The 15,379-nt window shown below is 38.1% G+C and overlaps 1 protein-coding gene across 1 annotated transcript in view; it reads right to left on the bottom strand.

Annotated features, from left to right (window-relative positions):
• Nucleotides 1–707: 707 nt before the first annotated feature.
• Nucleotides 708–15,379, bottom strand: part of FMR1 (fragile X messenger ribonucleoprotein 1) — a 56,036-nt gene continuing 41,364 nt past the window's right edge. The window contains exons 13-16 of the mRNA XM_065410415.1: nt 14,279–14,474; nt 10,543–10,722; nt 8,758–8,840; nt 708–3,219 (exon numbers count right to left, since the gene is read on the bottom strand). Of these exons, the coding sequence (XP_065266487.1) occupies nt 3,058–3,219; nt 8,758–8,840; nt 10,543–10,722; nt 14,279–14,474 (621 nt within the window). The 3' untranslated portion in view covers nt 708–3,057. The remainder of the gene's footprint in view (nt 3,220–8,757; nt 8,841–10,542; nt 10,723–14,278; nt 14,475–15,379) is intronic.

The following is a 15,379-nucleotide window of genomic DNA, read 5'->3' as shown; positions in this document are numbered from 1 at the left end:
TCACTGTATTACACCTTCCCAGGCTGCATAAGGAGGAATATGTAACTATAGCTAGTCCAGGGCAGCTGCAGACCTAATACTATATTGAGTACTCTCTTACCTGACAGTCTATCCTCTGGTGGTTTATATTTAAATATATTTTACTATTTGTTTCTCTAAATCTGATTTGGACTGCTGGCCTTCCTCTCCTGAGTAGAGAATTCCCTTTGTGTGGGTGTGTCGGTGCAAGCCCTGAGTACTCAGCATATCCCTAGTGCCTGGCAGTGATTCATCTGCCAGGCTGCACTCCGTGAGGGTAAACAGGGGAACTGAAAACTAAGAATTATACCCCAAGATGCACTCAGTGAAGGTGAGTAGGAGAACAGTGTTAGTTTTATTAGTCTTTTGTTTTCCCCTTGGGGAATTTCCCCCATCATTCTGCTAAGGGGGTAGTGGTGGTAAATCCTGTTTTACTAGGTTTAGTATGAGCAATAAATAGAACATCTATTCTCCTTGATGAGGCTACACACTAACTTTCATAACTTTTTAACCTCCCTCCCAATAAAAAACAGCTGGGGGAGCGAAGAAAGGAAAAGTGATTTTCTCCTTATTTTTGAAGATACATTTGTTATTTTAGAGGGTTTGTGTTTAATCCTATTGAGCTTAAATCTTTGGCATCATTCACAAATACCTTTCACTGTTTAAAAAAAACTTTATTTTTTTAAAATAATTTTAATTCATTAGACCATACTTTATAAGTTACCAGTAGGATCTGAACCCAAGCATCAGACATGTTGCACTTTCAAGCTTTGTAACAATGCATGATTTTTCAAAATAAAATTTACATTTAGATTTACAATTTTTGTTTTTGAAATTTACTAACACTTAAAAACATTGAAATTTGAATGGAAAGGGATACATGTTTAACTTTAGCACACAGAAATACTGTAAAATATGCCATTACCCCAAAATGCATTTGAAAATGGAATGTGATTAGCCCATCAAATTGAAGTTTTAGTAATTAGTAATTCGCATATAACCTAGTTAGCACCTTATTGAACTCAGCCTTTGAGTGTAAAAAATCTAGTGCATATTATAATAGCTCAACATGTATTGTACCATTTCACCAAAGAGGTTCCGTTTTTTAGCATTATCTGCCAATTTTTGAAAACTGGTAACGTTTCAGAAGCTTTCTACAACATATTGAACAATGGCTACAGTTAAACTTTAACAGAGAAATATAGGCTCTCTCTACTTGTTATAAGTTGACTGTTTTTAAAAGCAATCATTTATAAGGATTGCATCAACATCAGTTAGCAGAGGAAGATCAAACTTTATTGAAACTGCTTGCATACAAAATATATTGCACTATAACCAAACAAATGTCAACATAAAATCCAATCTGTTGTAGCTAATATGTACAGAGAATATTGCCCAAGAGCAGTTACATTACAAGGTCAGTCTACCTTGGTTAATTATCTACAGTATTTTAAACCAAACAGTTTACAGATGATGTGTGCAAGGTACCAATTTCTGTTTTCAAATACTATACATTCCCAAAATAAATAACTAGAAATCAACATTAATGTTTGGCAATACTTTTTAAGACATTTTTATCTGTGTTAAATGTGCAGTTTGTTGCCATTTTTATATGCGTACTTGTATGCAAGGAAAAACAGTGGAATGAAAAAAGCAAAGAAACAAAACTCACAAAATACATCAGAGGCAAGATCATGTTTGTACAGTTCTGTACATAATCAGTGGCACTCCTATTGGAGTAATTTTAATAAAAATAGAATAGATTAAAATGAAAGTCCTCACACAGTTTTACCCAGTAAATTTAATTCATGATCAGAAATAAAAAGAAAAAAGTACGTTTAATTCCCCCTTTATGTACTTTGCATCAAGTTCCCTAACTCCTTCCAAAACCTGCTTGTGAATCAGACCTTGTACCTCAAAAAATTATGAATTTGTCCTGCCTCCAATGTTAGTTAGCTAAACTACTCCCTGCACTTAACAGGTTATCACATGTGGGAATGTTGTTCTTATCTCTCTTGAGATAAGCTCCAAATTAAAATTTTAAACCATTTCAAAAAACTTTTGGGAGGATGAAAAAAGGTTATTTTTAATTGGTCATCTGGCCAAAAAGCAGGCACACATTACTAGCTTGTGAACAAGTTACATTTGTTCCCTCAGTAACAATGAATTTTTAGTTTCCCAGAAATGGAAAGATTTTTTTTTAAACTTCTTGTACTGTCTACAAAAAAATTACACCCCCGTCTCAATAACACTATTTGCCAAATCTTCAGTGCAAAAGAAATTTCCTATTCTTATAACTGCCTAACCTGATGCTTATGTAAGGAAAAAATTATGGAAAGCATGCATTCTTCTATAAAGTACTAATGTCTGACAAGGTTTGCTACATATATTTTACATTTAGTGTTTCCAACTCATCTTCCCTGATTTCTGCATCCAAATATAATATTCCTACCTGCCAAGATATAAAAAAGGCACAGATCATACAACTTTTTTTGCTAATGAAAATGACAATTGTTACATCACACATATTTCAGAGTCCACTAAAATACTGAAAAAGTGGACCAAAACGTGAACTGACACAGGACATAAAACGACATAGCATTTCATGAAGAACTTGTAAGTTAGACTGAAAACAGAAGCCCAATTTATTACTGCAAACACTATTTATTCTGAAAATTGAAATTGAGCAGTGATTTTTGACCCAATGCGTTAAAATGGTACAACTGAACAAAAAGTATACCAATGCACAGCTCAGTATTTTTAAAACAAACAAAAAGAATCTTTCATTGTTTGAAGTGCAAGATGTACTTGAAAGCATTTTTCAGAAGTTCAGATATTTTTATGCAAATATTTGTATAACTTCTTATTCTGAAAACAACTGCATACTGCTGATGTTAAAAAAGGCTAACAGAACGTTTATGTTCATTTCATGCCCTGCGCCATTTTGCCTACTATTTGTCTTTGGCCTAACAAGTTTCTCTAATGTGGAATAAGAATCACTGAAACAGTATAGGAAATATGACTTTAGAATTATGCAGTTTAGGGTACTCCATTCACCAATGGTTGCTGACCATCCACACTGTCTGATTTCTCTTTCTTCGGATTACGATCTTTACCCGTGCGCAGTCGACTACCTTCATTGGAGGTATTCTGTAATGTTTTAGCGTGGACGCTCCTTTCATTATTGCAGTCAATTCTGATCTGAAACAAGTTACAGTTATATAAAGCATACCCTTTAAATATTCCTGAAGTTAACTGTTAAAAGGGGGCGGTGTCAAATAATTTAGGTGCCATCTTTAAGATTTTATTTAAAAAGGAAGCTAGCTTTACAAAAGTAGGAAACAAAATGCCTTTATGATTTTTTAAAAAAAATATTTCAATGAACACCTGTTACTTTTAAAAACATATACATTTCATTAAGTGTTGGAAAGTTGATCATAATGCACTGTATTAGTATAGGAGAACCAGAAAGTAAAACTGATCAGTTTACTATAATTTTGTTGTTCATGCAGAACTGAAAATATATATACATATACTGAAAGGTTTTAAACTTGTTTCAGTTTTAATAAATCAAGATATTCCTAGTCATACAGTTAAAGAAGCATTATTGAAAATCAACATTGCAAAACTGTGATGCACCTATACTACTACTAATAAAATCCACTCTGTCACCCTTTGTCAAGATTGAATTTAATTAATCAAAAAGAGTTGTGGCTTTTGAAGTGGGCAAGAAGAATGTTACGTTTTAAATGCAAGATTTTTAGCTTGATAATAGTACACCTTTAAATCCATTTTTGGCATACTGTTTATTTGAAACTTTACACATTATTTACCTCCTGATTAGCCAGTAATTATCGAGGATTAATCAACATTCTGAAGCACTTATTTTATTTAAGAGTATCATCTCATACAGCTCTCAGAAGAGTAAGAATTCCTGATATGTTGATAAAATGGAGGCTACCTACCTGTAACTGGAGGTTCTTCAAGATGTGTGGTCCCTATTTGTATTCGACACGTGGGTCCGCATTTGCATAGTATGCCTGAATCTTGAGATATCTAGCAAGTAGTGTCTCTTGGTCCACACATGTGCACTTGTTCTCCATGTGCTCCGGACTGAGGGTATAAAAGGCAGTGTGGACTGGTGTCTTTAGTTTCTCTTCTTACTGCAAATCCAGTCATGATCGGCAGCAGAGGGGATGGAGGGAGGGTAGTGGAATTAACTTATATTTCTTCTCTGAGTGCTAGTCCCTATATGTATTCTATATGTAGGAGATTGTTAAGCAGTAGTCAAACAGGAAGGAGTGCAAGGATACAATTGGTACAGAGAGCTGCAGTACTGGTGGCAGTATCAGCAGCAGCCACTGCAACCTAAAGAGTTGTTTTTGCTATTAGTTTTCCTTGATCAATAAGGGCTTAACATTGAGACTGTCCTCCTAGAGGAGTTTGTCCTTGAAGTCTTAACATTTGGCATAGTTGATGAAATCATATTTTGCTAACAGGGCCAGGCAGTTATCAATTCTAAATTGAAGACCTGTTGAAGAAAAAATTTGTCTCCCCAGGAAATCAAGGAGTTTGGTGCCCTTGTTTGAATGTGTTGCCTTGGGATGTAGCAGCCTAGATCTCTCAGTGGTTGCTTGTCAAGTGCTGGCTGAGAAAACAGGAACTTCTCTTCTTTGGCTGGAACAAACTAATGGCTCTCAGCCCTGAAGGTTGCAAAATGTCCAGCAGCTTATGCGGATGAGACCGCGCTTGGGACTGTCGGATCTGTCTCAGCTTTCTTCCTCATACTCAAACTGAGTTAGTAGGTGTTGGCTAGGAGAGGGTAAATTTCATGCACGGATCCTAGGGGCACCAATAATGCTAGTATGCCGGACTGATCCATTGGGGAGGACCCCGGGGCATGGGGAACCACTGGTTCGCTAGGATGTTATATCTAGGTGGATGATGGAACCCAGATCTTCTGGAGCTCCTATCCAGACTAGTCTCCCTATGTGGGGATGATGGTTCACAGAATCATAGGACCGGAAGGGACCTTGAGAGGTCATCTAGTCCAGTCCCCTGCACTCATGGCAGGACTAAGTAGTATCTAGGCCATCCTGACAGGTGTTTGTGTTCATCTGGAACCTTCGAGAAGTCCAATGAGAAGGTAGGTTCCTGTTCAATTGGTGGAGCTACTGGTCAAATGCTCTGGCTCATGGAGGGAACAGGGTAGTGACCCAGGGTTCTTGAAGCAGATTATTCAGGAACATTGACACACCAAAGGAACAAAGTCTGACCAGAGAGAAGAGGAGACTGAGAATAGAATGAAGGTCTCTGGGTACTGGTGAATGAGACTGTTGGATCTGACACTTCCCTGGTTATAGTGGACACTGGGTCCTTTTGGGAACATGCCTATACTGGCACAGAGTCTACTCTGGATCTGCCCAGTGGGAGCCTATCCTCAGGTTTATGTGACTGAACTGAGATTGGTTACAACGGATCCTTACTTCTACATGTTACACTCATATCAAGGAGGTTTAAGTGGGCCTAGGTCCTTAGGATCCACATACAAGGACTCACCGGACTTGGATGGAGTCAGGGAAGGATCTTTACTTCTGGGAGAAGATTTTGAAGATCTGTCCTTGCCTGAGTGCCCCTTACTCTCATGAGATGCCCTTGAGAGGGATTCTTAAGGTTTAGAACTTGTAGCCTTGGCTCCTGAGCTCATGCTTGGAGGGGCACTGCCTATCGACTGAGCTCGGTGTATAGGGGGGTCTCCCCAGCCCAGATCCGACTGGGGTCACATGGTCTTCACCATGGGATGTTTACTCAGCTGGAGCTCTTGAACCTCACACGTTTGGGAAGGGAAGGAGTGGCAGATGCTGCACTTAGCGGAGATATGAGCCTTGCCAAGGCAATAAAGGCAACACTGATGTTTGTTGCTTACTGAAAAGAACTGTGTGTGGGGTGGGGCAGGATATGCAGTGTTTAAACCCCAAGACTCTCGGGTCCTTGTCCACAGGGAAAAGCTTCCCAAGGTGGGGAAAAGCTAGCTAAGCTATACTAACTATGCTAAATGGAGTAATAAGGAACTGAAAAGACGATGGTCCACAGTGCCCCTTATAACCTTGGGTTGGAGCAAGAGGAGAACAGCTGTGCATGTGCATTCTAACAGAGGCTACTTGGTAGAAATCTCTGGACTCGGACCATGGTGCACATGCATACCAAAGTGTTGAATATCCAGAGGGACCAGCACTTGAACAGGTTAAGTGTCTTCCTGACAGAAAATTTCTCAGTTTTATTTCCTTCAAAAATATTATTTAGCAGAGAAAATGCACATTTGTAAATCATATATCATTGCAAAATTCTGCAAACAAACGTTTTATTCTTCATGTTTGTGTGGGGGAGAAGGCACCAACTCTACCAACTCCACTTCTCTCCATCCAGGAAATAGCTTTTTGGCCCCGGCTTCCCAAAACCTATTCACCTCACTCAGGAGTGGGAGCCTCTCAGAAATGGCTTTTTGTTTCTTCAGAGGGGCCTTCCCAAGCAAAGTTGCCACAAACTCTCCAAGCAGAGACTTCACATATCACCATGCAGGAGGAAGGAGAAGCAGTTCATCTTTTCCTTCTGTTGGGGCAGCTCTTACTAAGTGGCAGAAGACTCTCTGCACACGCCTTAGGCCTGAAGTACACTGGAGGTGCTTCCGGAGAGGACACTACATACACAGGAAAATACACATTCGCAGGCTGGTGTTTTGTCAAACACCAGAAAGGGAACATTTACTTGTCATAAAAGATTTGAAACAAAATTAACTGTAGAGAGATTTTCTTAAATACTAAATATGAATTCAGTGTCCCTTTATGTGGATTTTAATTTGTTTTCTAAACAGTTAATCACTGCTTGACTAGTTCATTGGCAATGAAACATTACAAATGTTTCATTTAATACCATAACTAAATTTAAAGATCTACCTTGTCCCCTCTAGAAAGCTATACTGGTTTCTTACCACAGGGTACTAATTTTTCATGCATTCAATAATGTTTTTTCTAATTTTTTATAGTTCCTTCTCTTCTCCCCCGGTTATAGTACTTGTGTTCTAAGTACATAAGACAAAAAGAGACAAAAGGTATTGATGAAAACTAGGAAAAGCCAGGAAAACTAAACTGAATTTAAAATGAAGAATGAGTTGCAAATTTTTTTTTTTTTTTTTTAAGTACATCACAAACAGAAAGCCTGCCAAACAATCAGTGGGGCCACTGGATGATCAAGGCGCTAAAGTAGCACTCAAGGAAGACAAGGCCATTGCGGAGAAGCTAAATGAATTCTTTGCATCAGTCTTCACTGCAAAAGATATGAGGGAGATTCCCTCAGCCATTCTTTTTAGGTGACAAATCTGAGGAACTCTCCCAGATTGAGGTTTCCACAGAGGTGGTTTTGGAACAAAGTGATAAATTCAACAGTAATAAGTCACCAGGACCAGATGGTATTCACTCATGAGTTCTGAAGGAACTCAAGTATGAAATTGCAGAACTACTAATTGTGGTATGTAACCTATCATTTAAATCAGCTTCTTTACCAGATGACAGGAGGATAGCTAATGAGAGACCAATTTTTAAAAAAAGGCAACCCTGGCAATTATAGGCCAGTAAGCCTAACTTCAGTACCAGGCAAATTGGTTGAAATTGTAGCAAGGAACAGAATTATCATTCACAGATGAACACGATTTGTTGACAAAGAGTCAACATGGCTTTTGAAAAGGGAAATGATGCTTCACCAACCTATTAGAATTCTCTGAGGGGGTCAACAAACATGTGGACATGGGTGATCCAGTGGACATAGTGTACTTGGACTGTCAGAAAGCCTTTGACAAGGTCCCTCACCAAAGGCTCTTAAGCAAACTAAGCAGTCATGGGATAAGAGGGAAGGTCCTCTCATGGATCAGTAACTGGTTAAAATACAGGAAACAAAGGAGAGGAATAAATAGTCAGTTTTCACAATAGAGAGAGGTAAATACTAGGGTGCTCCAAGGATCTGTACTGGGACCAGCGTTGTTCAACATATTCATAAATGATCTTGAAAAAGGGATAAAATAGTGTGATGGCAAAGCTTGCAGACTGTACAAAATTATTCAGGATAGTTAAATCCAAAGCCAAGCGTTACAAAGGGATCTCATAAAACTGGGTGACTGGGCAAGAAAATAGAAGATGAAATTCAGTGTAGATAAATGCAAAGTAATGCACACTGGAAAACAAAGCCAACTGTACATACAAAATTATGGGGTCTACAGTAACTTACCACTCAAGAAACCTTGGAGTCACTGTAAATAGTTCTCTAAAAACATCCGCTCAATGTGCAGTGTCCCTCAAAAAAAGCTAACTATGTTAGGAACCATTAGGAAACAGATAGATAATAAGACAGTAAATATTATAATGCCACTATATAAATCCAACACCTTGAATATTGAGAGTGGCTCTGGTCACCCATCTCAAAAAAGACACATTAGAAATGGAACAGAGAAGGGCAACAAACATGATTAAGGGGGTATGGAACAGCTTCCATATGAATAGAGATTAAAAAGACTGACTATTCAGCTTGGAAAAGAGAAGACTGAGGGGGGATATGATAGAGGTCTATAAAATCATGAATGGTGTAGAAAAAGCGAGTAGGCAAGAGTTATTTACCCCTTCACATAACCAGGGGTCACACAATGAAATTAATAGGCAGCAGGTTTTAAACAAACAAAGGAAGAAAATTTACCTGAAGTGATCCATCTGCTGTTCTCCCTTTAGAATCTCTTGAATTACGTTGACGGTTATCTGTTCGTGACTGTTCATCATTTCCTATAAAGAGAACTTAATATTCAGCAAAGTTGCTTCTCAGCACTGATTTTGTAAATTTTTTCCCCTGATTTTTCTCTAAGCAGTTAAAAGTACACAGTCAGTATGGAGTTACTTTAAAGCTAAATAGCATCAAAAATATTCTTATTGCTTAGATAAAGTAGAGCAGAAGTTTGCAAACTATGGCCCATCATTGGTTCCCAGAATCTTTTGTGGAGGTCTGTAAAATGGAACAAAGGACCATCCCATGGATTGGGAAAGTGATACACAGAATGAGAAAGATGAAGAATCAATTTTTGTAGGGTATTACCTATTTAATTTTTTCTACTGACTACTTATGTATTTTCCAAGCTCAGCTTTATTGTTCCCAAAAATATCATTATATGTGGCATGATTCCCTGCTCTTGATATGTCAAAGTAAACAAAAAGTAGCCTATGGAAAAGAAATATAAGAAAATCTCTATTCTAAAGACTTCAAGTTGTATGGTACATAACCAGAATGCTAAATTTATCAAATATTATTTAAAAGTGAGAATTCAAGTTAAGGTTTAGATTTCAAGTTTGTTTCTCGCACTTTACTCCTGCTAATTCTTTCCTACTGCATATATAAATTACAACACTAAGTTTTAGTCATAGAAGGATATAAGAAGAAAAGACGGGCGTAGGGATCTCTCAGGCAATTTCTGCAAGAGTACTGTATGTATTGTTATATGGCCAAGAGTAGGACAAACATTGATTGACTCATAAAAGGCTTGATCCAAATCCCACTGAAGTCAATTGGAATATTTCCACTAATTTCAATGTGCTTTGGATCAGATTTTCACTGGGAAGGTGAATGATATACAGTGGAGTCCCTAGACAACTGAGTGGGGGAGGGAAGCCATGTGTTTGATATGTGGAATGTATAAGACTGAGATAATGTGATGTGTGATCCATTAATGAGTATGTGAGATTGTGAGCCAATACGTGGCATTCTTTTTTGGGTAGCAGTATTCAATATTCAAATGTTGGATGGAGAGTCATAAATTAGACTCAAACTTTTCAGTAAACTCCAGTACAGTCCAGAGAGCAACTGTATTCTTACTTTTCACCTTCAAAATGATTTACGAACACTAAATAATCAGAGTACATCAAGTCCCCTTCAACGTTTTAGGTCTGAAACAAGGTGTTGCAATATATGAGCTGAACTGTCAGGAGAGGAACAAACTATAATCCAAGCTATTTATTAAAGGGGAGAATTAACTTCTATAAATCAAACTACAGGGGAGTCTCATCTTACGCAGGAGTTAGGTTCTGAAGTCAGTGCGTAAGGGCGAAAATCGTGTATAGTCAAACGCTCATTGAGTGGAATGGCGGGCGGAATCGCCCGCACTACAGGTACAGTATTTAAATTATTTTTCTCTTTTTTGTTTTGTTTTGCCGGTTGCATATAGTTAAAATTGTATAAGTTAAATGCGCCTATGATGCGACTCCACTGTATTGCTATCAGTGGGTCTCAAACAGTGGTTCCCATTTGTTTAGTAAAGCTAGTTTAATTAAATAAAAATTGACACTATTATTTGGCAACCAGAACATGCCATATTTCACAATTCAGGAATACTACACAAAAGAATGATGAAATGAAGAAGTGAATGGAGCAGAATTCTTCATTCAAAAATCCAATATTGAATAACTTTTCTTTTTTGAAAACTAAATCTCAATTTACCTTTGAAACCTCCACGACCCCGCCCACCTTGGCCTCGTGCACCACCTCCACGTCTTCGTCCATCTCCTCTGCGAAGGTAATTGTCTCGTTCTTCTTCTGCTGGAGCTAACGACCAATCACTAAGCTCATCTCTGTGATCAGATTCTGTTTCAGAAGCATTTGATGCTTCAGAATTAGTTCCTATCAAGAGTTAAAAAAAGTAATTGTCTATTTTCATTAATGGACTATTGTAGAAATATCAACCAACCAACACTGCAACAAGCTTCCTTTTATGAGTGAATTTAAAATTCTTGCTCCACTATCAGTAGAATTTGGTTGACAGAAATAAAGCTCTTAGTTACAGAGTTTATGTACCAATTTACCTAGGTAACATGAATGTCAACCTCAGAAGAAAATCTTCCAGTTCCCAGGGGCAAGTCATGTTCTATATTTACCCACCAGGCAGGGATAATTAAATTCAATTGTCTTTAATGGTAAACTTATGAAGTTCAAAATTAAAGATCACATTCTGAACAGACAAAGCCAAGTTTGAATACAGCACTCATTTTTATCAAAAGGTTTTTGGGGTCCCAATATTTTGTATGTTATATTCATAATACATAAAATATACTCCAGTGAATTTCAGTGGTACATTGCAGTAGCCATATTAAAAGTGACCTTAAAATGTAGAACTTTGGAGAAGTACTAAAAACTAGCTCATTCACTTTTTACCTGATATTGTACTGCTGAAGCTAGATTTTCAAAACTTGACAAAAAGCATACCACTGCTGAATAAAGACTCAAATTAGTGGATGGGTGGAAATTCCATAAATCCACTTCAATTTCTCCCTGCCATGACATCCTCCATTTAAAATGAACTTGAATTCAGTTGGAGCTGATGAGTGCTCTGCACTTCTGAATATCAGACCATTTTTTTAGGTGTGGGTTTTAGGAGCCTACCTTTAGATTCCTATTTTTGAACTTCTTGGCCTATTAACCCCTGAATGGAGAAAGTAAAAAGAAGACAATGTGTGGTGGCCTGATGTGGGAAGCAGAAGTGGGTAAAGTACTAAAAGGAGTTTCTTAATCAAGTTTGCTGTTATTTTTTCCAACCCCCAAACACTGACCGTCTTGTATCCTCCCAACCTGGAAAACAGTAAAAGAAACCCAAAGAACCTCCCGCCCCAAAGCCTGAAAGGTATTATTAAATGAAACACACAGTATATAATTCACTTCACTAGCATATTTTTTCTTTGAACTGAAAAAAAGCACAAATCATCCAAAGTGAAAAGCTTGTAATTCTAAACACAATAGCAACATAAAGAGTACCGATAGTTAAATCTTGGATAATATGCTTTTATCAACTTATTTGCTTTTTTAACCCATTACCTAGCACAGTGGTTCTCAAACTTGGGCCGCCGCTTGTTCAGGGAAAGCCCCTGACGGTTTGTTTACCTGCCGCATCTGCAGGTTCGGCCGATCGTGGCGCCCAGTGGCCACGGTTCGCCACTCCAGGCCAATAGGGGCTGCGGGAAGTGGCACTGGCTAAGGGACGTGCTGGCCGCCCTTCCCGCAGCCCCCATTGGCCTGGAGCGGCGAACCACGGCCAATGGGAGCCGCAATCGGCCGAACCTGCGGACGTGGCAGGAAAACAAACCGGCCCGGCCCGCCAGGTGCTTTCCCTGAACAAGCGGTGGCCCAAGTTTGAGAACCACTGACCTAGCATATTATGCAATTTTGACCAAACCATCTCAAATGTGCTAAGAACACACATGACTAATGCTTTGATGGCTGGACAAAAATGGAGGTCATTTTAAAAAATTGAGAAAATTCTGAATTAAACTCTCCCATCTTCCATGACTGTACTTTCACTTTTCTACCATTTTGAGGCAAACTAACAGTCTTCTTCAAAAACAGACTCTGAGCAGAAATCTGGATCTTGGATTCTAAATGCTACAAGGGAAGGAACAAACTCCAGACAGCTGTCCAGGTGCTATGTTCTGCCTCTTCCTATTCTGTGTTCAATATATGATCTCCATTTGCATTTAGAATCTGTAATGCTGGTTAAGCAACTGTAAAGTTCTATTAGAAAAGTGGTTATTACATATACACACACACACACCCACACACCCCTATATCTATCTATCTATCTAGATAATTTTTATCTATATCTATATCTATATATATCTCTGTAAGGTTATAGTTCTTTAATGAGAACAAGCCAAACTTCTTCAGAGACTACAACCAGCAGCCACCAGCCTGCAATCTGTCTAATCACACTGAACTTTCCCTTCTGTTGCTTTTATAAATTTAGGTACCTATCCATTCAAGCAAGTGTCATTGGGAAACTGGGACATCAATCCCTCTTTTTCAATCAACTAATTATGAGGCTGAAGATATGGAATATCTTCTCTCAAGGGCTTTTAAAGAGCATGCTGAACTTCCATATACCAAAAGTTTGGAATGATTTCACCTCAGAAGTTCTTCTCTTTTTCATTTTCTGTTACTTGTCCAAGTAAACGGCAAAGACCTGTATTATACTTTTACTTGGATGCTTGGTAGAATCTTCTGCTACCTGGAATAATATTCCGCAGTTTTCTTTTCAGATGAACAGTCAATATTAAGTAGGAAAGAAGTTTTCCTTGTATGGATGGTTGTGGGTATCATAAGGTCATTTATCGTGTTAACTAACCATTTGCACTAGTGTTAATGTTAATTCTTTTATTTATTTACCCCCTTTTATTTCTTCACTTGCAGCTTATAATAGTGGACTTGTGAGCATATCAGTCTAGCGTAGTATAAACCAGGGCAAAGTGCTTCAGTAATTGATTTTAAAAGTTAGTTCTGTGCTCCACTGAAGATGTTAGTATAAAAGAAGGCTGCAATGGTCTTATCAAGTTCAAGTCTTTACCTTTCAGTTGTTATGGCATAATTACCAATTGATCTATGCCATTTTCTGGGTATGAAATGAACAGATTGCTTCTGAATGAACAAGATATTAAAGAGCTGCTGGGAGATGTGGCATGTGAACTTTAAGTATCATTGTAGTTCCACTTTGAAGATTACACTTTTCCACTGAACACACAAGAGTTCCATTCAGTGGCACATTTGATCGTAAACAATCTGAAGAAAACACTTTTCTGCGCTTCTTGAGATAAGAACAAATTTGATACCTATCTGATTAATATTTATATTATGGTAGTGCCTAAAGCCCAAAATGAGAACTGGAGTCTCATTATCCTGGGTGCTGTACAAACACGAATACAAACACAGTTCCTGCCCTGGAAAGTTTACAATCTAAAGGACACAGACAATTGAAAGGTTAGGGATAGGAAAAACATATATAAGCAAATGAGCATGATGATGAATTACACAGTTTTGTTAGTTACCTGTAAAATCTTAAAGTTTACATTTTACTTTAGAAGGTTTCTGTTTTCAGTACTTCAGTCCATTTAATTGCTTCTTTTCTATTACTACCCTTCAACGTATTAAGATAGATAACAGATATACATGTTTGGTAATCACTGAACAATAATTACATGTTTTTTCCATGTAGGATATTGGGCAGCCTTCCTATAATTAGTACTCTTGATGAATAACAATTTTAGTCTAATTTTAAAAGCTCCACTACTAATCCCTGGAAACATCCAGTGCTCAAGCACTATGTTTTACTAGATTACAATTTCAGAAAATTATGACAACAAAGTCATTGTCCAGAAGACCAATCTTAAATTACAGTCATACTGGTAGTTACTACCTGAAGCATAGCCTGGACCACGTCTGCTGTGCCCTCTGTTTCTGTAGGGTCGACTACCTCGCCCAAGTCCTGGACCATCATCAGTCATATATCCTTTTTCCTTGTCAGTACGATTTGGTGGTGGTCTAGAAGTAGCTCCAATCTGTCGGAGCTGTTCATCGATTTGCAATCTTTCCAAACGCAGTTGGTCTACCTCCTATATAAAATAAACAATTTGTCACATATAATTGCTATTCAATTACCCAAGTGTGGAAATGTATTAGATATGTTTTCTAGTTTTTGAAAATAAACCACAGAGCAACATGCCATGAAAGAGGTGTGTATTTGTTGTTTATAAACTCACTCCTGAGAAACAGAGATCAGTAACCTTCAAGTCAACATACTAGAAATACGCAAAATTTGTTGTTGCTAGAAAAGTCTGCAAGGCTGCCGCTTTTTCTTTCTGGCCCTAACTATTTCACATTTAAGTTTAAGAGTCAAACAACCTGTTCAAAGGTGGAGGAAGTGAGGCACGTGCTTCCTCTAGCTCAGTGGTTCTTATTTTTCCTCTACCAGGCTCCAGAAATATGGGGAGGGCAAGGTAGTCACAACCAGAAACTCAGAAACCACTTCGATGATTTAAAGATGAGATTATGCATGCTGTTCATCTGATCCTTGCAAAAGGTCAACAGAGAAAGTGCACTGGGAAAAGTTACCTTGGTTGAGTATCATTATCCCAAGAGTCCAAGAATCAGATAGGATACCTAACTGTTTCCTCAAACTTGTTACCACCCACTTAAGATTCTTAAGTAAAACTTTACCATCTTTGGAAACATTAATAGTTAAGTCAGATGGCAGCTATGTAAATGTTATGGATTTAACATTTGCTCCCACACTCTCCTTTTGTGAAGCAACTAGCTGAGAGTTGCAGTCCTGGTGCACCTCTCTGGTCATTGCCAGCCCTGAGTGCTCCTTGTGCTCTGCTGTGGAGTCTAGGCTATTAAGTAGATATGTGGGCAGAAGTCTCTCTTCCCTCTAATTCCTTTGGTTCTTAAGAGAGTATGCCTTGTGCTGAGGTATTTCTTTTCATGTTCCACCATTTTGTTCAAAAGGAAATAGTGA

Source organism: Emys orbicularis, chromosome 9 (assembly GCF_028017835.1).
Source record: "Emys orbicularis isolate rEmyOrb1 chromosome 9, rEmyOrb1.hap1, whole genome shotgun sequence".
In the NCBI taxonomy this organism is placed as follows: domain Eukaryota; kingdom Metazoa; phylum Chordata; order Testudines; family Emydidae; genus Emys; species Emys orbicularis.
The sequence above is the reverse complement of the archived record's forward strand: the minus strand, read 5'-3'. Positions and strand labels throughout refer to the sequence as shown.